The following is a 25,964-nucleotide window of genomic DNA, read 5'->3' as shown; positions in this document are numbered from 1 at the left end:
AAAGGGTGAATTGAGGAAAGAAGGCAGGAGAAGGTGTAGACAGAGCCCAGGAGCTGTATTCAGGGAGTCTCTGAGGACATAGCCCTGTTCTGACAGGCTAATTGAGCTCTATGTGGAAGCGACAGACTCAAGCCTGTCGGCCTTCTGAAGGGCCATTTGCTGCATTTAGCAGGCTGTGTCCTGAATACTGATACAGTGATGACAGAGGCAAGCCTCCCAGCATCTGGCATAGACCTCACAGAGCACAGCAATCAGCTCGCCAGCCTAAGAAAGCGATAGCACTCATATGATGAGCTCTCTCTCTCTCTCTCTCTCTCTCTCTCTCTCTCTCTCTCTCTCTCTCTCTCTCTCTCTCTCTCTCTCTCTCTCTCTCTCTCTCTCTCTCTCTCTCTCTCTCTCTCTCTCTCTCTCTCTCTCTCTCTCTCTTTGTAATTGAGCCACTAAATGTGACATTAACTTTATGTTCTCTTAAATAATATCTCTTTGATTTAATGAACATTTCTTTTTTTATTTAATCGCTTTGCCTGCCTGGCTTCCCTTCCAGTGTTCTTAAATCCCACTTATTGCTTTACTCTTTCCTCCCTGTTTCTTCTTCTTTTTTTTTTCTTTTTCTCCTTCTTTTCTCATGTATTTGGCAGGAAGGATAGAATTAATTATTTATTAAAAAATTTAATCAGAAATATTTTAACTTGCTAATTATCATTTTCAAATCTAAGGGACATCCTTAGTGAATTTGCTAGACAAAAAGTCTAAAACATGTAGTATGTCTACTGTTCTGGGCATATGGCTTCATCACAAGTAGTTCTTTAAACTCTTGGCAGATCAGGCTGGTAAGTATCTATATAACTGTGGCATTTATTACTAGACATTTCAGAGGTCGCTATTGGCTGTGTTTTCTTTGCAAGGGAAGGACTATAGGGTCCATTTCTTCACTGTCGCTATGCAACTTACCAGCCCTTGGGGAACTGTGTTCATGTGGTTTTACTTGCATTAATATGATTGGTGGCTGCCATTTACTTGAACAGTTATAACACTTCTTTAGGTGTGCTTTTGACTAAACTGAGGCAAAAATACGATCAAAAAAGTGAATTGTCTTTTTAACAGGAATAGTGTTTAGAGTTTTCAATCTAAATAACAAGTAGTATGAAATGCAGGTCTACAATGTAAAATCTATATATACAGACAGTTGAATTAATGGAATATAGATTTGTGTCATGGGGAGAAGAACATCATCTATTCAGAATCTAACATTTGTCTTGCTGTGCTGCTAGCCAGAGTGAGAATAAGGAACAACGACTTCACAGCATGATTTCAGAGCTCACGCATCAATCTTCCTCTTTACAAACAGACTATTCATTAGCAAATGATGAAGGCGGGGCAGAGCTTTTCAATGGGGTTCAATGATTTAACCTAGGCTATTTAGTTCCTCTTTGATTAAAAAAAGTTTTCCTTTGTTTCTTTTCTGGAACAAATATGTTTTGGGTTTTTTGCTGCATAAAGCACCTGACAATTAATTCATTGACTTGAAATCCAAACAACGGTATGAGCTGGAAATCATTGTAATCAGTTGCTAAGCAAGGCATGTGTTGTAGAAACAGTCTAGTTTTAGCCGCTGCACTTCCAATATGTCTGGTGTTCTTTCTCTTTCCTAGTCTAATATTTAGAAATTTTTGAATAGAATGCAGAGCTCTAAGGAATCACATGTCCTTCCTACCACTAAACAGGTATGCTGTCAGTAGATTGTGTATAAAGTAGGGCTGGCGTTGGGAAAAGCTGACTTGCTATAATTCTTTTTTCATATAGCTGGATTGTAAAGTTGTTCCTTGACCAGCAGTTCATTTCTCTATAGAGAAGGCAAGGGCTGGGCTGTTTTTAGTTACAGAGAATTCTGTGTCTCCATATAACATCATAAAACTCAAGTGAATGTTGTTCCTTGCAGCTAAGACTGAATTTGACAGAGGTTTGCAGTTTACTAAAAAAAAAAAAAGAGTAAATATATAACTCGGTTTGCTATAAAGGTGGTTTATATTTGAATAGTCACTGAAAATGTTTTACAGATTCTTTACAAGAGCAGTAAGTATACGTACTATTTTATTTAAAATGTAACATGTTTTTTTACACATTTATCTTATCGTTTTGAAAACGGAATACAAATTGTTATACTTCATATATATATATATATATATATATATATATATATATATATATATATATATATATGGTCATACTCCACAAATGCATAGCCTTCCAAATTTCCCTTAAGACCAAGTATAAACTGCGGATTATCTACACAATCTATTTACTTTGAACATTATTAAATGTTTCTAATAAACACTGGTATTTTAGTGTCAAATAGGTTTTTTGTGATTCTGCCTAGCTCCAGAGGGATGGATTTGATCTGCCAGCCTATGATGCCCTTGCCCAGATCCTCCCAGAATATCAGCACATTTTCAAAACACCCAAAGCGCCTAAACTGAGTAACAGAGAACCAAGAGAACAGAAAAAAAGCAAGAGGTCCTTGGAGCTCAACCAAACATTTGAAATTCCATCTCCACATGAGAGGTACACTGCCATATTCAGTTATGCTGTAATTATAGTAAATTGTAATTTTACCCAACAATTTTTTTTATTAATTGTTTTATTTCCAATTAAATCAGTGAGTTTCATGCCATATTTTAATGAATATTTCAGACTCCAACTGCCTACTGTTCAGGATGATGATTCACATGCTGCACAGATTACTGAACACCAGACCAAAGTGAGTTTTGCACATTGCACCCCTTGAGTGATTTAATACCGTTGCAGATCCTTAAGTGCCATCTGATAATCTTTTGTCAGCTAAGTACATTGACTTCTATCTGACAAATTGTGGTGACTATGACTTGTATCTCATTAAAAAAACAATACTACAAAACTCCAGTATATTCTCTAAAGAGATTTATTCTTCTGTATAAGTGCACCAGCCTCGTTTTTTTTTTTCTTTCACCAGGGAAATACAGCCACCGCTTGAATGGATTAACATTTACACAAATTTCTTTATGCGGCACCATGGATAAGAATATTGATCAAATTTAGACTATTTCTATATGGGCATGGGTTTATTATTATTCTTGTGTATTGGGGAAACAAAAGAAATGGCCACAGGCAGCTAGGATGTTTAAACCACCAGGCACCAGAGGTACAAATGAAATGAAGAGAATATATTGGCATGACTTCATCAGCATGCAATCATCACTGAACCCACAGAGAGGGAGAAAGAGAGAGAGGGAGGGAGAGAGACAGAGAGGGAGGGAGGGAGGGAGAGAGGGAGAGAGCGAGAGTAAGAGTGCGAGCTCCCCATGCATTTGTCCTGGAGCTACAGTAAATGCTTTGTGGGCTCCTGGTGTTTTTCTTTTTGAACACCCTCGCTATTTCTCTTCCTGCTCTTCTTTTTATTCTTTATCCTGCTTACAAGCCACTCTTTTATTTTACCAAAATAATATAACTTTGCACCAGCTCCTCATTAGATGCCACTCCTGAATTTCTGTCCCCTTTTACAGTGAGTCCCTAGTCTCTCATCTCATCAACAGTCATGATTCTCACCTTGCATATGTGCCCTTTCAATTAAGCGCTCGATTTCATCCAGCGTACCCAAGGGATCTGACTTCACACTGGCCCAAATTGGAATCTTCTAATCACATGAGTTTTCTCCTCCCATCCTTGGCCTCTCACTATACCTACCATCCTCTTTATCCTATTTTTTTTCAGTATAAACACAGGTCTAACTATATAATGCATTCCATTCTGTATTGTACTTTATGTGAAGGCTATTATTATGAAGCAGTCATAAGGAGGATTTTTGATCTAGGGATGGACCAAATGTGCTTCAAATGTGCACCTGTACAAAATGTGCAAAAACTAATTAGATTCTAGTGGAAATTATTTGAAGGCATAATAACATTGATTTTGATCATTGATCATGAGATTATATTCCCATCCCTTTAAATCCTCAGGGCATTTACAGTTTGTTTATCACAGGATATTCAAATAGATTGACATGATCAACATTTCATCCAAACATACATGAAAACACACATTTGCTTAAAATAAAATGTAATATTTTTCTTCAATACTTTGATATGGTATATGAAGATTGGTTTGGAGATGACATTATTATGTGCATTTAAGTTGACATGTCACATGTGACATGCTTTTCTATATAAAAGGATATTGAAATACATTGTGAACCCTTCCCTTTACTCCATCAACAAAAACTCATTCTGTTTTTGGTACCTAGATTGGATTACAGTCAGACAATAAGATTCTCCTTGACATCACACATTTGCTCTAACATAATTATATTGATAAAATATGAATGTTAATTAAAGCAGACATAAAGCCAGCCCAGACAAACGAAGCATAAAGAGCAACTGATGTTAATCCTGTTATTCCAGTATGAAGCCTGTTCCACTCTAAGTACTGTTTCTATAAGTAACATAAAGGCTGTGAGGACACCTAGTGAAAAAGGCTTGCAACTACAATCCAACATAGAGAACGTTTGCTGAACTTCTATACATCAACCTGTTTACTCTAAATAAGAAAACTTTTATTTGAAATTCTCAGCACTAATCATATTTGAGTTATTGTTTTAATCGCAATACCTTAATCATGGGAGCACTATTACTGTACTCAAGGGTAATGCACCTACATTTTTCAAATATTACTGTCATTACAGCCATTATTGTCACAGTGGCTTTCTAATAATCCAGGCAGATATTAATTTCTCTGTCTCTATCAGGAGATGGAGAACTATCGATCTGCCATGTGTAAGATGGCAGAAGACATCCTTGCTCTGCGCTCTCAGGTGGCCAGTCTGGAAGAGCAGAACAGCCAACTTCGCAGCGAGCTCTCTATAAACCAGGACCTGGGGCGCACGCTACTGGATGACACTGACATTGATGTCATGACAAAGACTGAGATTGCAGACAGAATAGGTAGAACCCATTCTTCCATAAGTCTTCTACAGCAGATAGTAAATCCCTTCGGTGTTTATATAGTTATCTAATTTTCACATATATTTATTCCAACATTGACAAGTCAAGCAAGATTAGATTTTGGATTTGCACAGTATCTTAGATAGATAGATGTACATATAACTGCTCATGACAAGGTAAATTAATTAGGTGTAACAAAGTAAACAACACATATGTGTGCACACAAACACCACAGTCTAAACAAATGATCAAAACAGAATAAAATAAGTACATCAGGAATACAAAAATCTAAGTAAAATATACAATATTCAAAAGTAGGAAGCCGGTGGTGACATATTTCTTTGCCCACCCGCCATATATGAGAAGAGGAAAAAAAAAATACCTTGAGGCATTTCTTCATTTTCAATCAAATGTAACATTTGACAAGAACATTTATCTTAATACAACATTTACTTTTGACCTACCGCTCTTAATCAAGTTGGATTTTTGGCCCTTAATAGGAAATGTTTAGGCACCTCTGCTCTAGAGTAAACAATAAAGTGACAAATTAGAATTGGAAAAAGTGTATAAAGTGACTCAGTGAAATTGTAAGTGGAAACAAAGTAGATCAAAAGGGAACCATATTAAGGAAATTATAATTGGGAAAGAAAAAGTAAAAAAAAAAGTACATCTGCAGTTGCTGCAGCCCTCTGAAACATCCCACACAAATGTGAAATGTTTTCCCACAGCAGGTGATCCGGTATCATATTTCAGAGTAAAGTTGAAGGTGCTGTCTTTCCCTCTGTCGGGATTGTGCCACAGTTTGATAAGACTTCTCATTTAGCACTGAAATTTTGATAAGCAGTCATGGCCTTATCTCATGAAGGACACATGCAACACACACACACACTCACACACACACACACACACACACACACACACACACACACACACACACACACACACACACACACACACACACACTCACACACACACACACACAGGTATTTACAAGGCTTGGTAGACTTTAAAGGCCATCAATGCAAGTAAGGATTTAGTTCTGACGCAAATGGAGAAATCAGCAGTGTCCTTCAGTACTATAGATGCTCTTGACATCTGCATAGACTGGCTAAATGTTTTGGCTCGTTTGCTGTTAAACATTCCTGAACACTCGAATTTCATGTTTTATAAATCATTCAAAACTCTTTTTTTTTTTACACCACATTTTATCCATTTCAGTACATTTCATGTTTTGTTAATGGGCTTTTTCATCCAGGTTTCACTTTAACTGAAAAATAAATTCCCCATTCAATACAAATCCAAATATTTTAATACAAGGATTGTTGTGGATATAGAATATTATATATACAGTAATATATGCAATGATATTTTGGCTATTTAATATGAATAAAAATAGTACAGCTTTTTATTCCTGGGAAACATTTTAGGTCAAAGTTTCAATTATTTAAAAACCTACTTGTTTTTTATTTAATGAGTATTCATCAGGTGAATAGATTATCTATAAGAACATGCTTATAAATAAAATAGTTGTGATAATAGGGTTTTGGTCTTAAATGTTTTGCTGCTCGTTCTGTTTATTACTGATCGATAAATTCTTTTCAAGTAACTTTGAAGTGCAAGCTAGCAAGTGAAAGCAGTAAGGCAGCAGATCAGAGGGATAAGATCCAGCAGCTTCAGAATGAGCTCATCAGGGTGAGTTACAGGCCTGGCTCTCGCCTTTCAGTCTGACATTGCTTTAACAAAGAGCAAGTAAGCTATGGCTACTTACATGGATGGCTTCATGCAACCTCAAATACATTATCCATTGACTGCCTGTCATGCCTTTGTTATACTTACTGGAATAATGGGAATGCTGCTTTGAATAATACATCAATAATCTCTGCCCCAGGCCATAGATTGAAGCCAATCATACAGCTTGTTGTGTTTCTGTTGTACTTTCTAAAGCACAAACAACCTCCCTTTACTGTTCATTACCTGCTCTTGTCTAAAAGGTGGCCTGTTGTTTTCTGTAGAAGAATGATAATGATAATGAGAAGGAGCTGATGCGACTACAGCGAGTGCACAAACAACAAGAAGCTGTGCTGCTGCGCTACCAAGGACAGATCAAGAAATTTTCGAATCTGGAGGCTACAGTACGCCAACAGGAGAAAGTATTGCTCTGTGTTGTTCTGAGACACACTATGATGATAAATACAATATACTTATATATAATCATACATCCTCTGTTTGCTTTATTATATTTAGGATTTAGTTTATGTTTTGTTAAGGATTTGTTTTCTGCTACACTAATACTTATATTTATCATTATTGAGGTTATTGAAAGGATGGAAAAGGTGCTGACTACAAAGCTGAAAGAGAGAAATAAAGAAAATGCATCAAGGACGAAGAAGGTCTTAAAAGAAAAGGGTGTGTTGATATAGAGTGAATGTTCATTCCATATCATGTGGACTTCTTTTGATTCATTGTGATAGTAGATGCATTTGCATTTTTAAATGAGCACAAACATGACGTTTCTTTCCATGTGTAATGGAGTCATTATTGATTTGTGATTGATTTGCTGCTATAGAGACAGAAAGGTAACGCTAAGGCACAGCTCCAGTAAGAAAGTAGTGCAGAAGCAAATCTAATGAAACAGTCCTTTAATATCTGTGTTTGTAGATTCAGAGGACAGCAGAATGAGAGAGATTGAATCTATATTGGCTGCGGAAAATACTCGCCTCAGAGACGAGCTGGAAAGACTTCGCCAACATCCACAACCTATTATCATACAACAGGCTGCACAGGTACACCTAACAACCCCTTTTTTTTTTAGACACTTCATAACACTTTATAGGCAATCGTAGAATTTTGACACTAATGTCAGTACCAAGTATATTTTGGGCAAAGATTATTTAAAAAAAACACACAGACATGCACAGTGAGGGCAATATAAATTTTCAGTTTAGTGCTAATGCCAAAAAACCTTTTTTTTTTTTTTTTCAAAAAGTCATTTATAATCAGATTAATATTTTGATTACACTCCTTTAAAATTAGGCTGCATAAAGCTTACAAGTGTACATTTTCACAATTAGCATTGAATAAATCTATAAAGTAAAATGACTCTAAAACATTTTTCTACAGTACAATTTATGTAGTTAAACTTAATCATGCAATGATTGCAAAAAAAAAACCCTCATGAATTCTCTTCAAATAAGTGTTAACCATAAGCTCTAGCCAGAAGATTCTGTACATGTTGCTCTTTTTAAATCCAGCAGCCTTTTGCAGACAGTGAGAAGCTCAGACTCTTAGAGCAGCTAGAGAGAGCAGATGCCTGCACCCGTACTTTGGGAAAACAGGTTTGTTTCTTAAAAGAGTAGCTACCCTTAATAAGAACACATTTGGTGAAATTCCATCTTTTGAGTGTCGGTGTTGTGTTGTAGCTGGAGGAGAATGCCAGGCAGTGGGGGAAAGAAAAGCAGGACCTGTTGACCAGACTCAGTGAATACAGTCATGGATTTGCTGGTACATCAAATTTGTATTTTCTGCCACTGGTCAGTACACAACGTTGACCACACATATCTGTTCATGTGAAACCTGTAGGTACATAAAAAAAAATACATTAGTATTAATAATAGTACATAAAAGATTTTGTAAATTGTATCTGCTCTCTTATGGTATTTTAAGGAAGTAATGTTTTGCACCATTCTTTATTTTTTTCTATACATTTTATCTTGCAAACATGGGTTATAAGCAAATGGGCACTCTTAAATGACCTGATTCAACAGCATGTTGTTTAAACAGCAAAGAAAAAAGAAAACATATCCTGCAATAAAATTAAATGCCTTTATTTGCCTAAATTTGTCGTATTTATTTATTAAATTTTTTTATTCCTGATGTGTTTACAAAATACATATTTAATTGTTGTAATTAAATGTTAAATCATTATACTCATTACCTTTTGGAAGGAGTTTGTCAGTTACTGATGTGTAGAGGCTTTATAGTTAAGAGAATGGGTTTCTCAGGGATCAGTATAAGCTCAAATTTGCTCCTCACTTCTAACTGTCTCTGCTTCTCAATCTTGAAGTTCTCTAACATCTGTGAAAGCAAGAGTAAATATGAGTTATAGATTTAACACAAACAGAGGCATATACAGTACCATCAGCCCTTATAAGTGTTTTTTAATGTAGAGCTAATTATTTATGGAATAAAATAATCACTATAGAGATATTTAACATAATTTAGCAAGCCATAGTTAATAAAAGGTTATAGAACTGACATGAATGAGAAAGAGCTGCATCTCTGTCTCTGCAATACGGCGCCCAAGGCACTGACGAGGCCCAAAGCCGAAGCCCAAACCCCTGAAGTAGTGGTTTTCATTTCTCAGCCAGCGAGAGGGGAGATACTGTTCTGGTCGGGGGAAAATGCGATAATCTCTGCCCATGGCATACAGTCCCAGCTGCACTAAGGTCTGATCAACACACACCAAGGTCACTTGAATAATTTCACAAACTGATTTAGCTTTTCCCAGCTAAGGTTATTGAAGTTGTAGCTTACCCCAGATGGAATATGGTAATTTTGGATCACAACATCTTGAGTGATGTATCTTTGCAGGCTTACTGCTACAGGATGTAGCCTTTAAGAAAAATTGGTTACAGTTAGTAATGACAACAAGACTAATTTTAAGTAACTAATCTTTAATATGTAAGGTCTGGAATTAATTTTGAATCAAATAAAAACAAAAAAAACTCTTTTCTGTAAGCACTCTTCTTACATAACAGTTTAAATAGAGTTCTAGCATTAAGAGTTAACCTGTCCACACCTGAGTGTCTCTTTCAGAGCACCTTTGAGCAGTGGCACCATTTTGAGCATCTGCATTGTGTCTCCCTGTGAGGCATTGCGTGCTGCAATGATTTCTTTCCTTAGCTCCTCTTGGAGGTCGGGATGTCGTGCCAATTCATAAAGAGTCCATAGGAGGGTGATGGACGTCTAAAACACAGCACGTGCAACAACGCTAATTTAATCACTTCTAAATAATTTTGAGTGATAAAATCTTTAAAAAAAATTATTGGTTACATAATGGTTTGTGTAAGTTCTCTAACCGTGTCCACCCCTCCAGCCATTAGTTCTGTCACACTGGCTTTGATTTCCTCAATTGACAGCCGGTCAAGGATTAGAAGGCTGGCCAGCACTCCAGGATATTTGTTCTGAGCTCCAGATTCTTTCCTTAGCTGCCTGTAGATGTTCTGAATACAGTGATCCGCTATTGAGCCCCAGAGTGCAATAGTTAAAATACAAAGATGTGTTCATAATCATGATCATGTTTAGTACTGTTTGAATTTGTTTCATTGATATATCTAGTATTTTTGTTCATTTGGAAAACCTCTTACCCTGGTTGAAAATACCATCCCACGCTTCCACATGGTCTTTCCAGACTTTGGATCCAACCCTTCGTAAAATGGAAGGGGGGATGTACAGCATAGGACAGGTCGTCTTAAACATGAGAGTGATGCAGTCAATAAAGTGCTGAGCATCTGGGTCAATGTAGTCCAACAGCAACCCAAGACGTTCACCATACAATACTGCACTCACAGCTGAGACACAGATCATATTATCATTCAAACTAATAAATATGCAATCCTGTTAAACACATTTGATTGGCACCACTAAGATCTATAGCGTTTAAGTGTTCTAGTCCAAAGGATTCATTACTGATTTTCTGTATAGTGCATTAAAACTTACATTCCAATGCATATTTGAAGAGTTCGTGGGAAAGGTCTGTGGTCCATTTGTTTTGTCCACTTCTTTCAATCTTTTTATAAACTCGGGCCACAAAGTCTTGGCCCACCTCATCCAATAATGGCACAAAGTTCCCCTGCACCTTTGGTGAGATTACCTCCCGGTTCAGAATGACTCTGTTGGAACGCCAGTCCTCTCCATCTCTGAACAGACAGATAGACTGAAGTGTACACTCAAACATTTAATTAGTAACCAAAAACCTAATCTGAGGAATCATACTTCAGAAGAACACCATATTTGCGGTTCCTAAAATCCCTATAGGAGGTCCAAGGTTCCACTCTGAGTCTTTTAGGGTAGTGACCCTCTGCTTTGAACAAGATGGCAGCATCCTCAGGGTTAATAATGTTCACACTTTCATAGTACCCAACTTTCTCCCTGCAAGAATGTAAAATGTGATTTATTATTACATAAAGAACATCACGTAATAAATACTTTGTTACTGTTGTTAAAAACAGTATTGGTTTTTGAGGAATAAAGTTGGCAAAAACACCCTCAGTTCCTAGGTTCCTATGTCCTAGGTAAGTAATGTCCACCTTTAAATAAATAATACAAATACATTTTCTGACTTTTTTCTCATAATAAAGGCACATCATTTGACATTATAAAAATATCTGAACTTGTTTGCAAAGCATAGAAAACTAGCATTCTAGTTATCCTCCGAATAATGTTTAATTGTGAAATAATGTATCTGGTGACAAACAAATACTGAACAAAATAAAAAATATATTGCTATAATCTATAAAAATAAAAAAATGCATAATATATTGTAATAAATATTCCAAAAGTTCTATTGTACACTGAGCCTCCTAGATATATAAATGCTCACATGCCCTTATATTGATGTTTAGATCAGTATTCTATTTTAAAAGTTTACCTGTAAATAGGCCCAAATGTGTTGAAGTTATGCACCATTAAATGATGGATGTTCTTGAATCCATCCAGTTTCCAGAAGGTGTAGAGGTTCCCTACACTGTTCTTCCACATTCCAGGAATCTCATTGAAGGGCCTGACAGTGGAGCTGCTTGCTGGAAATAGTGTCTCTTGTGGAACAGGCATGCTCCTGCTGTGGCAGGCTCTTACCTGGCTTGGTGCTTCCAGCATTGCTAGAAATCGAGCCAGAGAACCGCTCCAAGCTGTACACCTCACCCCCATCTCACACACACAGTCAAACTTTTCTGTCTCTTGCTGTGCCGTGACTATTTCCCAACCACTCAACTAAGGGATCTACACTCACTCTTTCTATCTCTCCTCACTCCATCACTCTCAGGGACAGATTTTGCCTGCTCAGGGTCTTTGGCTTTATACACTCCTCCTTTCGGTGCTTCAAGGTTAAAATATTAGTTCACATGCAACATGAATAAACAAAAATATAAGCTTTAAACGGCTTTGACTGCATGCCAAACATTTACTTTAGTTGCCATTTTTCTGGAGGCATTTTTATTTATTTATTTATTTTTACTCGACAGCATGGCTGCAACCAGCTATAAGGAAAATATTTCAGTAATTTAGGAAGGCGGTTTTCTTCTATTTGTTGAATTTGACAGCAACATCTTTGTAATGTAATGACAATATATTATACAGAGAAACATGTATTCCAAAACTACACAATGAGTAGTGATATACATCGTTTTTTCCAGGACATTGCATACCAGGCATGGTAGTAATGTGACAGCATGTGCTTAGGTTTATGCACCAACTGCAATATTGCATATATCTTTATAACAAGAATCTATTTGTTCTTCAAATATATTATACAAAATGGTGTGACACATTGGTACACTGGAACCAGGGTCATATCAGACCATGCCAAAAAAAAAAAAAAAAACCAACATTATAACATTGCGCTCCTTTAAAAAGGCCTAAATATTTTATACATCCTTTAATTTGAAATGCAGTTAACCCCCGATAGTTTGGAACTTTTTTTTTTTTTGCTTTTTTTTTTGTGCAATTTTTGCTAATTTGCGGGTTCTTATTTGGAACCTAACTAACGGAATCCGCAGTGGGACCAAATGTTTAGGAACATTAGGAATAACTTTTCATGTTTTCACTGACAAATTTCGTAATAATTTTTTTTTTATGTATTTAAGTGTCAAGATGAATTTACTAAGGTACCATTGGGGGTTGCAGGGGTGCGTCCAAAATCTGTGGATTTTTGTAACTCGAGGGCCTTAAAACGTAACCCCAATGAGTTCCGGGGGACCATTGGTACTTGGGAACTGAAATAAGCCTACACTGCTTACAATGTTATATATATATTGTTATATTATATATAACATTGTTATATATTATACAAGAATCAGAGTTAACCACACATTAAAGCATGCACAACCATTAAGAACAAGCCATTTCACCAAAAAGAAAAACCCTCAGGCTGTGATTTTAATCTTTTTTTTTTTTTTTATAACAAACATTAACACATGAAATCAAGGAACTAAAAAATATATACTGGATTTGAAACACAAATCTTAAAACATGACATTTAAATAAATATTTACTTACAAATATATATATACACACACACACACACACACACACACACACACACACACACACACACACACACACACACACACACAAAACAGTGCAATAAAAAACTACATCTTATTTTAGGTTGATGTGTACATAATCTTTTACAGGGAATCCTTTCTATTATTTTTCTCCAGATTTACAGAATTTATTATCCAAATGGCTATTAGTAGTGCAGATGCTGAAACCTAAGATTACTGATGATAAAATAAAAATGATTCAGGTCACAATCATAAATTATATAAATAGTACTGTTTACAATTTAAAACTGTAACAGTTTTGTAGGTTGTGAATGCATGTAATAAACCTTTTATTCTACTATTTTTATCTATTTATGTAATAGCTAGACCTCACTGAGGCTTGATCAGTTGAACAAGTTTGTCTAGTTTCATGGCAGTGTTTAAGTCTCCCTCAACACTCAACCTGCCACTGCTATATGCTGCGATTGGCCGCAGACTGCCCTGGAACATAGCCATCATATCCTGCTCACTCATACTCAGAGACACATCTGGGTGCATCACCTTCCCTGCACCACATGTTCCACCATCTGGAGATTGAGAGAGAGAGAGAGAGAGAGAGAGAGAGAGAGAGAGAGAGAGAGAGAGAGAGAGAGAGAGAGAGAGAGAGAGAGAGAGAGAGAGAGAGAGAGAGAGAGAGAGAGAGAGAGAGAGAGAGAGAGAGAGAGAGAGAGAGAGAGTTCATCATCTGGATTACCAAATAAAATGTAAAATGTTGATAAGATAAATGCTTAAATATATGTGGTCAGATTAGGGCTACACAGCATGTTTGTTACTATAGCACTGTTGGTTAATAAGTCTGCTATGTAATATGTCACTAAATTGCAATATGTAAATTCTGACAATATTATAAAAACAAAAATGTTATTAAAACCTCCATATTCATATTTTATATTCATTCTTTTTCATTTTAGTATGTATTATTAGTTGTTAAAGACATGCCAAGACTGCACCTAATATTTCTCATTGTGAACAACATTGTGGAAAAGATGAGGTTCACCAGGGAAAATATAATCGATAGTGATCTCATTAACAATCTGATCAAACAGTGTATAGAGTATTTCTTTACAGATCTAATTATCTCGTCTGTTTAGAAATAATTCTTAGAAGAGAACAAGGTAATTTTGTACCCTCAGTAAAACCCAAGCCTGAACTAAGCTAACTGTTTTGCACAAATGAAAGCTTATGTTAATGTAAAGAGTTGTGGCCTTCCTGATTGCACAATCCTGTGGACATTAAGACATTCATATGATATAATAAATGTAAATACCATATGTTTTTAGTCTACAAACATGTGTTGCTACTTACTTTGAGTTAGATCCACATAGTAGCTCCTGGTCTGGCCAGTGTTAGTACTGATATGAAACTGGAAACAGGCTCCTACTTCTCTAACCAAGCTCTCGGACAGCACCATTCTCACTGCAGCCAGGAGCTCCTCTATGACACTGCTCTTTTCAGCTACTGGAACCTCTGTTCTTAACTCGTCAGTGAAGAGCACTGCATCTGCATGAAATACATCCATATGACAAAGCTGAAGTAAGGACCTGGTAATGAATTGGCCCAGATGCAAAGTGTATAAACACACCTTTTGCCGGTAGAGAAACTGCTGCACTTTGCCCTAGAAAGTGCATTGCGAGCTGCTGTATAGGCCCAGTCAGACCCTCTAGACCAGGGACAGAGGGAGGCATGATGAGAGGCCCTGAGTGAGAATCATCTGGGGCACGGAGCACACTTTCCAAAGTCAACTCAACACGGTCAACCTCCAACCCCCAAGGCTTGGTCAAATCATTTATGTCCATCTGCAAAACATAGTTTAGCTGTAATAATGTACTATCTTGTAATTGCTTCAGCTGTTTCCTTTTCAGAATTTAGATCAAATATATAAAGTATATTATTACCATTCTTCATGCATAAAGGATGCAAAATCTACAATGCACTTTCATATAAAGCAATGCTAAAGACATCTGATATGATTTAGCTGCTTACCCCAAGGTGCTCCCCAAGTTTCACTCTCTCTGTCTGTATCTCTCTCACAGTCCTCTTGCCCAGGGTCTGAGTCATAGCGTTCTGTGCAGTAAGACGTGTGGAGGCCTTTAAATCCTGCAACGCCACCACAGACATGACAGGATTCCAGATTCGGAACTGGATATCTGCTCCGACAGACACCAAGCCACCATCTTTTGTATTCACCTGATACAAGAAAATCCATTGTTGAGGTAATGAGCCTGATACTCTTATAGCATTAGTGAAAAGCAATTTTTCAGACATTTTGATCTTTTTTTTAGAAAAGAGGTTAAATATCAGCTGAAAGTGGGCAGCACATAGAAAGTTGGTTCAGTGTTTGTTCATACCTTGCATGGTGGGATGTTGAAAGCCCTGGTGCGTAGGTCCACCCTTTGCCATTGGTCAATAAGTGGAAGCACTAAAACCACTCCTGGACCCTTAGGAGGCCGGATGCGACCCAGCCGGAATACAACAATCCTCTCGTAGTTGGGCACCGTCTTTACAAAAAAAAAAAAACACAATAAACCAAATTACACTCTGCATAGTGCACAATATCACATCTGTAATAGTTTCCCAACAACTGATCCTTTTACATATTTTATGTATTTTCTATCCCACCTTTTTAAAATAGCAATTTTTAAAGAAAAACCTTCAATGCCAGTCTCAGTATTGCTATACTGTACACACCTCACTACATTCAATGTCCTCATACATGTCTTCTGCTCAACTCAAGACCATTTCTAATATGCTCATCCTTCACATCCTACATATTTCAACTCGTTCTGTACTTTCATGTGCTTTATTTGTATACATTTATACTAATTTACTTTATACTTATATAGATGTTAATACTAATCTACATGTAAAAATAATTTTTGTCATACAGACCGTTTATATTTGAATTTTGACTCACTTGAACGTTCACATTGGATATATTTCTCTATTATTATTATTATTATTATTATTATTATATTACTCTCTCTTACACACACACACACACACACACACACACACACACACAGCATCCTGGGACTTAAACACGCGTGTAGTGTTTAAGGTTATTAAAAAATACTTACTTTTAAAACAAACCAAGCAGATATGGGGAATGTGATTAGCGTACAAAGAAAGACCAAAATGATAACAATTAAGTTGCATAGCCGTGATACTAATCCCTGACTATCGTCTTTAAAATCGTTGTTTTTTATTTTAGGGACGTAGTCAAAGGAGAAGCCGCTGTTATACTGAGACTGTCCGGATATAAACAGACCAGGAGTATTACTGTTTCCATAATCACTCTTGGGCAAAATCTCATAGTTATAATCGGAAGACTTTCCAAACATTTTACGTCAATAATATAAAAGTATATCGTATCGAGTGAAACTAGTGTTCGAACGTTTCCGCTAACATAAACATTACTTCCGTGTTTGGAAACAGACTAAAGCCTCATTGGAGGTGAACTGCACTACGTACAATGTATACGCCTAGAATGGTTCAAGAGTCATAAACCATTATCCTACTGCGCACTCTAGTGGGCTGGAGGTGACTTTTCTGACAAATACTAATGGGAAACCTGACTTTTTCTTATGTGGTTCTTCTCCAAACTGTTAACCCCCAAAGCTGGAGGCACACAATTGTACAGAATGCAGTATAATACAATTTTGCGTTTACCTGAAATTGTAAACTCAAACCTCTTCCAGCATGGCTCCATGAAGATATGGTTTACATGGTTTGGAAAGGAAAATCTTGAGTGGCCTGCTAAAGAGCTCTGACCTCAACCCTACTGAACACCTTTTGGATGAATTAGAAACACTGACTGTAAAAGGTCTTCTCACTCTACAAAAGTACTTAACATTGCGATCGCCCTTGTGGCCCTTGTGACATAAATTTTTTTTACCACATGTGGGTAACAACCCATGCAATCCACACATGAAGACAAATCAAACCATAGATGTCCATAAATGAAGTTATGTGTAATAATGTGAAAGGACAGGGAAATTGTATTGAACACATGAAGAAAGGGAGGTGAAAAAAGGCACGGAAAGCCAAGAAGCCAGCTGAAATCAATCAGTAATTAGACAGCATTCCTGCACCTTGTCAGTGCAAAGCTGACAGCTGGTTCAAGCCAAACTGAAGGTGTCCCATTACCAAGGTGTCACACAAGAAAAAATTCCATGCGAAACATAAAAGCGAAGAGATCTCGCCAAGACCTTCACAGCCTTATTGTTGCAAAACATACTGGTGATATTGATTTTAAAAGGATTTAAAAACTTCTGAATGTTCAAGTGAGCAGCGTTGGAGCCATAATCTGGAAGTGGAAAGAACATAATTTTACCATAAACCAGCCATGACCAGGTGCTCCTCGCAAGATTTCTGACGGAGGAGTGAAAATAATTATTAGAAGACTTGCCCAAGAGCAAAGGACCACTTGTGGAGAGCTTCAGAAAGACCTGGAATTAGCAAATACAATTGTTTTAACAAAAACAATATGTAATGCACTAAACCGCCATTGGCCTGTATGTACGCTCTCCACGCAAGACTCCATTTCTGAAGAAAAAGCATGTTGAAGCTTGTTTAAGTTTCATTTGGACAAGCTTGTGAAATACTGGGAGAATAAAGTCTGATCAGTGACCAACATTTTAATCTTTGGATGCCATAATGCACACCATGTTTGGAGGACAAATGGCACTGTACATTACCCCACAAATGCCATATGTACAGTCAAGGGCGCCGTTAGGGGGGGTGCAGAGTATGCCAGGCATATGGGCCCAAGAGAACGCTAGGGGGCCCCACAATCATCAATTAAAATTTTTCCAATTATTATTATTTTTCTAATCGTACATACACACATTTTAAATAATAACACTGGTGAAATAAAATTAATTCCCTGTAAATAAAATTAAACTATATTAACTTTATTAATAATAATATAACATATACGTGTATATATATATATATATATATATATATATATATATATATATATATATATATATATATATATATATATAGGGCCCAAACTTCTGTCTTGCATACCCCCCTTAAAACTGTTAATTGTGCCCCTGTGTACAGTGAACATCATAGTAGGGGCTGTTTTTTTAGCATATGGTACTGGCAAGTACTGGCAGATTATAGCAGCAAAAATCTGCTGCTATCTACCAGGATGAAACAAGGTTAGAAACATTTCAGCAAGATGATGATCCCAAACACACAGCCAAGGAAATTCTCAATTGGTTTCAGAAAAAGAAAATGAAGCTGCTAGAATGGCCCAGCCAATTACCTGACTTAAATCCAATTCAAAAGCTATGGAAAGAACTAAAGATCAGAGTTCATAGAAGAGGCCCACAGAACCGTTAAGATTTAAAGAATGTTTGTGTGGAAGAATGGGCCAAAATCACAACTGAGCAATGCATGCAACTAGTTTCTCCATACAGGAGGCGTCTTGAAGCTGTCATTAGCAACAAAGGCTTTTGTACAAAGTATTTACATAAATTTCAGTGAGCGTGTTTAATACTTTTTCCCTGTCATTTCACATTATTGCACAACTTAAATTATGGACATTTATGGTTTGATTGCATTTTGAGGATTGCATGTGATGTTACCAATATTTAATAAAAATCTTATGTGAATAGCACCTTAAGAAATATATTCACAGAGAAAAATGGTGACGTGTTCTATACGTATTTTACTTGCTGTGTGTGTGTGTGTGTGTGTGTGTGTGTGTGTGTGTGTGTGTGTGTGTGTGTGTGTGTGTGTGTGTGTGTGTGTGTGTGTGTGTCTAACAGTATTAATTAACAGCTCGGTTTAATTTGCCACTTAACGTCGGTTATGTCAGGAATCCCCCTGCCACGCCCCCTTCAGCGGCGGCATTCCCCGAAGCACCCTGCTTCTTCTCCCGTGCGGGCGAGCTCCTCGCAGTCATGCTGATCATACACACATGACTCTCATTCACTCACTTATCCCATCTCCTTCTGAAGCCCCTCACCTCCACACACTCGCGGTCCGTTTTTTTTTTTTTTGTGCATGATCGTATGTGTTGGTTCATGGCGGGCTGTGTAATCGCGTATACGTATCCCGCTACGTACCCTTCTTCTCGGACTCCGCATTCTCTCAATGGCACCCCGGATTACCCCGATCCTGCTGTTTTTCATGTTCACGCTGTCTGCACCACGTTTATCCGTTGCTGCCCAGCGCTGCGCTTTCCAAAGCGCGGATCTGTGGATTCTCTACACAAGCTGTCTTTACTTTCACAGAACTTCGTGGACCGCGCTCCCGGAGCGCACCACTGGATATTACTGCTTCCCGAGTGTCATCTGGAATTCCGCCTCCTTATCCGCATTACAGGTTATCTCGATCCGCATGACCAATCAAACAAATGGCAACGTTGTTGTGTAAAAAAAAAAACCCTCCAAAAACACGTGCATGCACATTCTCATTTAATAACGCACATCATGTACATAAAGACATTTCAAGCACGTTAATATATTGCCGCCATATTGGTTTTAATTTGTCTCGATCATCGGTTATCTCGGCGCTTTTTGGCGACCCCCTAGGCCGGCGACATAACCGGGTTCCACTGTAAGCATGAAGAGGTTTAGTCAAGATGGCAGTGGAGTTTTTAACAAGATTGATTAACAGGATTTTGGAAGGTGAGAAGATACCTGAGGAATGGAGGAGTGTGGTAATCTTTAAGAATAATTGAGATGTGCAGACCTGCAGTAACTACAGGGGAATAAAGTTGATCAGTTACACCATCAAGTTATTGGAAAGAGTAGTGGAAGCCAGGCTGAGAGAAGAGGTGACCATCTGTGAGCAGCAGAATGGTTTCATGCCGAGGAAGAGCACCACAGATGTATTCTTTGTACATATTTGTCAAACTGTTTGGATTTCAGACAATAAAAAACACAAGGTTTGTTTTGTAGTTGAACATTTTATTAAAATATATATTTGCATTATGAAAAGCTGGAAAGGCAATATTGCAGTTTACTTACATAGACACAGTAATCTACTGTAGGCTATGTGCTCTATCTAATAACATTTCATATATTAACAAACTCATATAGAATAAGCAGTAATAAAAGTACAAACTATAATATAAATATTTAAATATAAACCTCCTGATACAGAACAGACTGAAATTTGATGCTGGTGTAATGTTTTGACTGTTGGTCTCGCTGTGATGTAGTGGATAAAAAAAAAACAACCATGCAGAAAAAATTGATGGACTGGTGCAGCCTGAATGCTCATGGTGATGACCAGTTCTGTCATGAATAAGGACCAATATGGAACTCCCATTTCATATCTAATTTCTTTAATAGGCTTCTAATTACTACAGTAAAATAAATCACCTGAAGTATGTGTAAATAATATACTGTGTCCTATTTTCAAGCGATTTTCAGTTCTTAAACATGTCACAGAGCAACTTCTCCATAGGGGTGTTTCCAATAGTTCTATGGAAGAAGAGCAGTTCGATCCTCTCTGAACTTACAAAATGTAAAGTGGGAAGAAGCAACAACAGCCTCCCAAACCTGAGGAACACAAGGAGTTTGATTATTTTTACTATTTCTATTTCTATTTCTATTTGTATTCATATTTCTATTTTGGTTGTGTGTGTGTGTGTGTGTGTGTGTGTGTGTGTGTGTGTGTGTGTGTGTGTGTGTGTGTGTTTACCTTGCTGCTTGACTGGAGTAAAGTGTGTGAATGTGCTGAGCAAGCATTACTTGGGACTGGTCTTGTAGATTCTCAACTTGTTCTGGGTCTTTGAGGCCACTTGTTTCTGTATTAATGTAAAAGCCAAATCAATATCAATTGCAGCAATACATTGTAATTACACACAGAAAAAAAATGGACTCTTGCTTTACTGCCTAAAGTTCAGAAAACTCACCAGGCTTAAAGAGAACTATTGCTTTCAGGCAAGCAAACTCCGTAGGGTCCACCTGCAGAGCCTTGAAGCGGCTGAAAAGCTCCTGCAGAAGGCGCAGGTCAGAGGCAAAGGGGCTGCTTTTACCCTGTGATGAAGGAGACAGCTCAGGTAGAGAGAGCAGGGGACAACTTTCTAATGGCAAGGACCACTGGATGGCACAGAGAAGAAACAGCTCACTCCATGCCTCCTCTAATAATATCACCTGTTAAACAGCAAAACAGAAAGATGGTGAAATGGTTGTTATAAATGGCAAGCTTTCCAATAAATCTTACTATAGTATGCATAATGATTCTGAGTAATATTTAAGCACTGTTGTTTCAGCAATTTATATGATAAAAAGTAAAATAGCTTGTACCTGGTCCCTAAATGGCAGGTGGGAGAAGACCGGCAAGTTTTTTGCCCATTTGACAGACATAAAGAGGAGGCGGGCAGAAGTCTCATAAATGCTCTCAGGGCCAGAATTGGAATAAAGAGTTGTGTTGCTCTCAGGAGAGCTTGTCTCTGGCTCGTTACTTGTTACATCAATATTCTCATCCACTGCAGAGGTCGAGAAAATAATATTACATTAAATTGTATTCCCATTAACCTATTAGCTGTTAATTATAAATACTCATAATTTAGTCATTGAAAATTGTTACTTGAATAGATTCTGCCATAACATAATAAATAAAAAATAATTGCAATGCTCTTCATGATTGGATTGTTAATATTTGTGTACATACCATCTTCAGGCTCAAGCTTAGCGCAGGTCTCAGCTGTCATCAGGCTGGCCATGAAGCGATGGCCATTCTTGGAGCTGCTGCTGAGCTGACTGGGACCACTGGAGTTGATGCTGGAGCTAATGGAGGAGCCCAATAAAGGTCTGCTTATTACAGAACAGCTGGAGGAGGAGGATGTGGGCTCCCTGGTGGTGGCTAGATGTTCCTTCTCTGTATCTATATCCAAGGTGTCTAATCTGACCTGAGCTGTGCTTCGTGGTTGCCTTTCATTCTGCACAGCTAACAGAGTAGAACGTAATGAGTTAGAAAGAGAGTGACAGGTCAGGAGAATATGGCAAGATATTCCATTAATCCATTAGGAAAAATTAAACTCACCATCTTTGTTCATGCCAGCTTGAAGGCATTTCTTTAGGCGACACGCCTGGCACTGGTTACGATGGGCTTTATCTACTGGACACATACCTGTACCAGCTTGGCACCTGCAGGTTTATTGCAAAAGTAAGACCTATAGGCAATATTAAGGTGTCTTTGTTTTCTAGAATTGTGTGTTTGTCTCCTCACCTGTAGATTAATCTCCGTCTCACACTGCGCTTAAAGAATCCACTGCAGCCATTGCAGGCATAGATCCCATAGTGCTTTCCGCTGCTAGTATCTGCACAGACCTTACACAGCATTCCTTGATTCAGGCTCTTACCAGGAGCTGGACTTTTACCTGTACACATGAAACAACTCAGTAATTTTATGTAGAGTAATAAACTAATTATTATAAAAAAAAAAATATATATATATGTGTGTGTGTGTGTGTGTGTGTGTGTGTGTGTGTGTGTGTGTGTGTGTGTGTGTGTGTGTGTGTGTGTGATTTCTGCAGGTTTTGAATTTGTCCAGTTGTTCCAAAAAAGCACAAAGATGGACAGTTCAAAGGTCTCTGAGAAATGCATAGTGTGAACCAATCCTAACTGAATCCTTAACTAAATTCAGATTTTTCAAACAGTGTGAAGCTTTTTAACTTACCTCCATGGCTCTCCTCTGTGGAGCTGCTTCTAAAAGAGCCTGTGGGGGATGTGGATGGCATCATGGAAATCTTTAAAATGGATTCCTCCATTATAGAATGTAAAGATAGAGGAAAAATCTTGCGTTCTTCTGTTTGATAATGTATGATCACAAGTAGTTGCCTGGAGATTGACTCCCAATTGGCTGTTTAATTTGTTTACTTTTCCTGTGTGTTTTTAGTCCTCATAAAAATTTCACTTCACTGTGATTTGTTCTCCAGAACCTGTTGCCTTTTGCTGAAATAACTTCCAGTGAGGTCTGTCACCTGCTCATCCAACCTCTTGTGATGCTGAAGTGTGTATGAGTCTCTGTCCAGTCCAGGCTCCCTAAAGGAAGACAAGGGGATTAGTAGCAAGTGCTGTGTAAGCAAATGCCCATTTGTCATCCTCTTAATCTTTACTGTCCATCTAGGGGTGGATCAATCAGTCACACGGTTTGGCATTAGTTTCATCCAAAAAAGGAGAATAAAAGAAGAAAGACTTTAGACTTTAGGGAATTAAGGAAAAATACTTTTGCCCTCTTTCTTCTCGTTTTAAGAGTTCAACATGCGAGCATCTAGTATCATTCTTGCGGAATGTGATATGTAACACATACTGTATGTAATAATGCAAAAATAAATAGGACAAAGTTCTGATATATAATATTTTTTTTATAAAAGTAAAGGATATTTATTATATAAAGTAAAGGATATCTAATATTTCACAGTATGTGGTTATCATATAACAAATATTAGAAAATAACATATTTCTGGACATATTGCTTTGAGAATTTTTTATGTTCTAAATAAATTCTTGAAATAGAAAAATTATCTATTATCAAAGAATAATACAATTTTTGTTGAAATAGTTTAAAATTAGTACAATATTTAGAACTGGGTTTATTAACATTTTACAAGAAGAATCATTTAAAATGTACAATGTACAGTATATAATCTTATCACATTCCAATAAAGATAAATATTAGTTGTATTTTTATATGTTTATGATTGAACATACAGTAGATACCATGCACCATGGGTAGACATACTGTATACAGATGCTAACATTATTAAATAGATAAAATGATATACAATTTATGGATGAATTTGAAAAAAAGAAAAGAAACATTTTTTCTTACACTTTGTAGTAAGAAATATTTGTAGGAATGTATTAATTAATCTAAGGGATAATTGTGGTAGTTGTTCTTATTAACAAATAATAATACATTTTATTTGAATTAAGTTTAATGCTATTTCGTCATATTTGTAATCCTTAGCAAATTTCCCCATTAACAGTAATTCATTTTTTGGGCCATTTCTAAAATCCAGTCCAACTGCTCATGACCCTAAATGCCTATTCTAATGCTTCTGTTCATCTGTTTGGCATTCTTTCATATTAATCATTTGGCCTCTGACTCATTTTTTAACAACACAACCTAAAAGGAATTAGCTAACAAGAAGATGTCCATCTCTTGTCCGCTAAGAAGCTTAGCCTATCACAAAATGTGTTCTCCTAAGTCAAACAAAGGCCCCATAAGGAAGGGGGTGGAAACGGAGGGCAATTAAGTCACTGTGAGTCTGAAAGAGCAGTGAGGCCCCCGAGCACCAGTTCAGCCCAGTGCCATATGGTGGCTGCTCTCTGGATCTCAGTCTACCTAATTAGTGACCGTTGCCTAATTTACCAGTAATTAGAGGACTGAAGTCAGTGAATTTTTTTTTTTAATCTATTTATTTTTTATATTAAGAACCTACATAGATGCATACACTATATATAGTCAATCACATCATGTTATCATGATGTTCTCATGAAAGTGTGAATACAGCAGGACCATAAACACAACATGTAAAAAAACCCTCTCGATTAAATCCTATATAATAAATAATCTAATTCCAGCATGTTGACTATCAATCAGTAAAGCCACCATTTCTGCAATTTTGACAAAGAATACAATATTTTCCAATTTAAAAAAAAACAAATACTTCAGAGCCTAAGTGCAGATTGACTAGGAGATGATCTCTGCAAGAAAAATCCCATGTAATGCTCAATTTGTTTAGGCTGATGTCTCTGTTTCTACAACAACCTCCTCTCTGTTAGGTTAAACTGGTGTGTAAAAAGATTAGAAATCCAGATTAGCACAAGGGGCTTGTTTTGGACCCCTGTCTAAACTCTTAACTAGACAGTGTGTTTTAGTTCTTGGTTCTCAAGATTTATTTAATATGATTCCAAAATCTACTTGCACTACATTGTGATGCAATAGTACTAGCAAAAAAACTGTATCAGGCATGAACAAATTATAAATCCATTATCTATCTTAAGTTAAAACCTCTACCTACAATATTGCATTCATTGTCCAGAATATTGCGTGAATTGACTGAAATTCTAGCCATTACAATAATATAGACATAAAGAGATTTTTAAGTTCTGCCTTTGCCAAATACAATGCAATGCATTGCAATGTACTGACAAAAAAAAAAAACATATCAGGTGTTTCAGAAAATTACAATTCTTTGTAAATTCTTTTCAGTTTTTTTTTCATTTGTTTGTTTTTGGGAGCAATTAATCATATGTTCATAATATACATAATATATATTATGTTCTATAATGGATTCAGGTGTGCTAGGGACATTGCATTTACTTTGCAGCATGCTTTTTAAAAAGACACGTGTGTATACATGTGAGCTGCCATACAAAGGCTGAACAGAGGTGTTGTTTCTGTTGATGTCATGTGTAAGTGACAACTGAGTGAAGTGTTCTCAGTCTGCTGTGTGTGCAGGTGGGGGAGTGGCCGTCACAACATCCTGGTATTAAATGAGTTTATGTAACAGGCAGGTGGATGTCATGCATAATGTTCTCTAGTAGCCAAACAAGACTTGCTTAGATGAGCAGAGCAGAGATTATGAGAAAGCAATTCAGATTACAAACTGTGTCTTGAAATAGTCACTTTTATGAACTGTGATAACTTATAGAGTAAAACATCTGTATATATTCAATGTTTACTCTTT

The 25,964-nt window shown here is 37.0% G+C and overlaps 4 protein-coding genes across 4 annotated transcripts in view; 1 reads left to right on the top strand and 3 right to left on the bottom strand.

Annotated features, from left to right (window-relative positions):
- ccdc33 (coiled-coil domain containing 33) overlaps positions 1-8,809 on the top strand; it is a 40,735-nt gene extending 31,926 nt beyond the window's left edge. The window contains exons 5-13 of the mRNA XM_083545739.1: positions 2,384-2,562; positions 2,692-2,758; positions 4,778-4,973; positions 6,577-6,665; positions 6,986-7,123; positions 7,286-7,379; positions 7,632-7,756; positions 8,225-8,308; positions 8,393-8,809. Of these exons, the coding sequence (XP_083401865.1) occupies positions 2,384-2,562; positions 2,692-2,758; positions 4,778-4,973; positions 6,577-6,665; positions 6,986-7,123; positions 7,286-7,379; positions 7,632-7,756; positions 8,225-8,308; positions 8,393-8,521 (1,101 nt within the window). The 3' untranslated portion in view covers positions 8,522-8,809. The remainder of the gene's footprint in view (positions 1-2,383; positions 2,563-2,691; positions 2,759-4,777; positions 4,974-6,576; positions 6,666-6,985; positions 7,124-7,285; positions 7,380-7,631; positions 7,757-8,224; positions 8,309-8,392) is intronic.
- LOC310728382 (cholesterol side-chain cleavage enzyme, mitochondrial-like) lies at positions 8,416-12,014 on the bottom strand. The gene is made up of 10 exons (XM_083545738.1): positions 11,623-12,014; positions 10,968-11,123; positions 10,692-10,891; positions 10,340-10,543; positions 10,052-10,212; positions 9,772-9,938; positions 9,507-9,585; positions 9,229-9,420; positions 8,908-9,047; positions 8,416-8,546 (listed from the first exon to the last, which is right to left on the bottom strand). The coding sequence occupies exons 1-9, from the start codon at positions 11,898-11,900 to the stop codon at positions 8,925-8,927; spliced, it is 1,560 nt and encodes a 519-aa protein (XP_083401864.1). The 5' UTR covers positions 11,901-12,014; the 3' UTR covers positions 8,416-8,546; positions 8,908-8,924.
- A 1,293-nt stretch (positions 12,015-13,307) lies between these two features.
- stoml1 (stomatin (EPB72)-like 1) lies at positions 13,308-16,740 on the bottom strand. The gene is made up of 6 exons (XM_083545813.1): positions 16,372-16,740; positions 15,643-15,792; positions 15,278-15,481; positions 14,877-15,090; positions 14,600-14,794; positions 13,308-13,821 (listed from the first exon to the last, which is right to left on the bottom strand). The coding sequence occupies exons 1-6, from the start codon at positions 16,633-16,635 to the stop codon at positions 13,625-13,627; spliced, it is 1,224 nt and encodes a 407-aa protein (XP_083401939.1). The 5' UTR covers positions 16,636-16,740; the 3' UTR covers positions 13,308-13,624.
- A 3,519-nt stretch (positions 16,741-20,259) lies between these two features.
- On the bottom strand, positions 20,260-23,317 carry nr2e3 (nuclear receptor subfamily 2, group E, member 3). Its single transcript, XM_083547368.1, has 8 exons — positions 22,946-23,317; positions 22,496-22,646; positions 22,310-22,413; positions 21,938-22,213; positions 21,571-21,752; positions 21,177-21,417; positions 20,963-21,068; positions 20,260-20,820 (listed from the first exon to the last, which is right to left on the bottom strand). The coding sequence occupies exons 1-8, from the start codon at positions 23,034-23,036 to the stop codon at positions 20,688-20,690; spliced, it is 1,284 nt and encodes a 427-aa protein (XP_083403494.1). The 5' UTR covers positions 23,037-23,317; the 3' UTR covers positions 20,260-20,687.
- Positions 23,318-25,964: the final 2,647 nt, after the last annotated feature.

Source organism: Silurus aristotelis, assembly GCF_946808225.1.
Source record: "Silurus aristotelis genome assembly, chromosome: 7".
In the NCBI taxonomy this organism is placed as follows: Eukaryota; Metazoa; Chordata; class Actinopteri; order Siluriformes; family Siluridae; genus Silurus; species Silurus aristotelis.
The sequence above is the reverse complement of the archived record's forward strand: the minus strand, read 5'-3'. Positions and strand labels throughout refer to the sequence as shown.

Excerpts from the sequence above, each read along its gene's own strand:
- LOC310728382 (XM_083545738.1), bottom strand. The coding sequence starts at position 11,900 with ATGGGGGTGAGGTGTACAGCTTGGAGCGGTTCTCTGGCTCGATTTCTA. Across the intron at positions 9,586-9,771 it reads GCTCTGAAAGAGACACTCAG|GCTACATCCTGTAGCAGTAA; the intron begins GTGTGGACAGGT and ends TTTTTCTTAAAG. Across the intron at positions 9,048-9,228 it reads TGCAGCTCTTTCTCATTCAT|ATGTTAGAGAACTTCAAGAT; the intron begins GTCAGTTCTATA and ends TTGCTTTCACAG.
- stoml1 (XM_083545813.1), bottom strand. The coding sequence starts at position 16,635 with ATGTTTGGAAAGTCTTCCGATTATAACTATGAGATTTTGCCCAAGAGT. Across the intron at positions 14,795-14,876 it reads AGTTTCTCTACCGGCAAAAG|ATGCAGTGCTCTTCACTGAC; the intron begins GTGTGTTTATAC and ends TATTTCATGCAG. Across the intron at positions 13,822-14,599 it reads CTATGTGGATCTAACTCAAA|ATGGTGGAACATGTGGTGCA; the intron begins GTAAGTAGCAAC and ends CTCAATCTCCAG.
- nr2e3 (XM_083547368.1), bottom strand. The coding sequence starts at position 23,036 with ATGGAGGAATCCATTTTAAAGATTTCCATGATGCCATCCACATCCCCC. Across the intron at positions 21,753-21,937 it reads TAAGCTTGAGCCTGAAGATG|TGGATGAGAATATTGATGTA; the intron begins GTATGTACACAA and ends CGACCTCTGCAG. Across the intron at positions 20,821-20,962 it reads TACTCCAGTCAAGCAGCAAG|GTTTGGGAGGCTGTTGTTGC; the intron begins GTAAACACACAC and ends TGTGTTCCTCAG.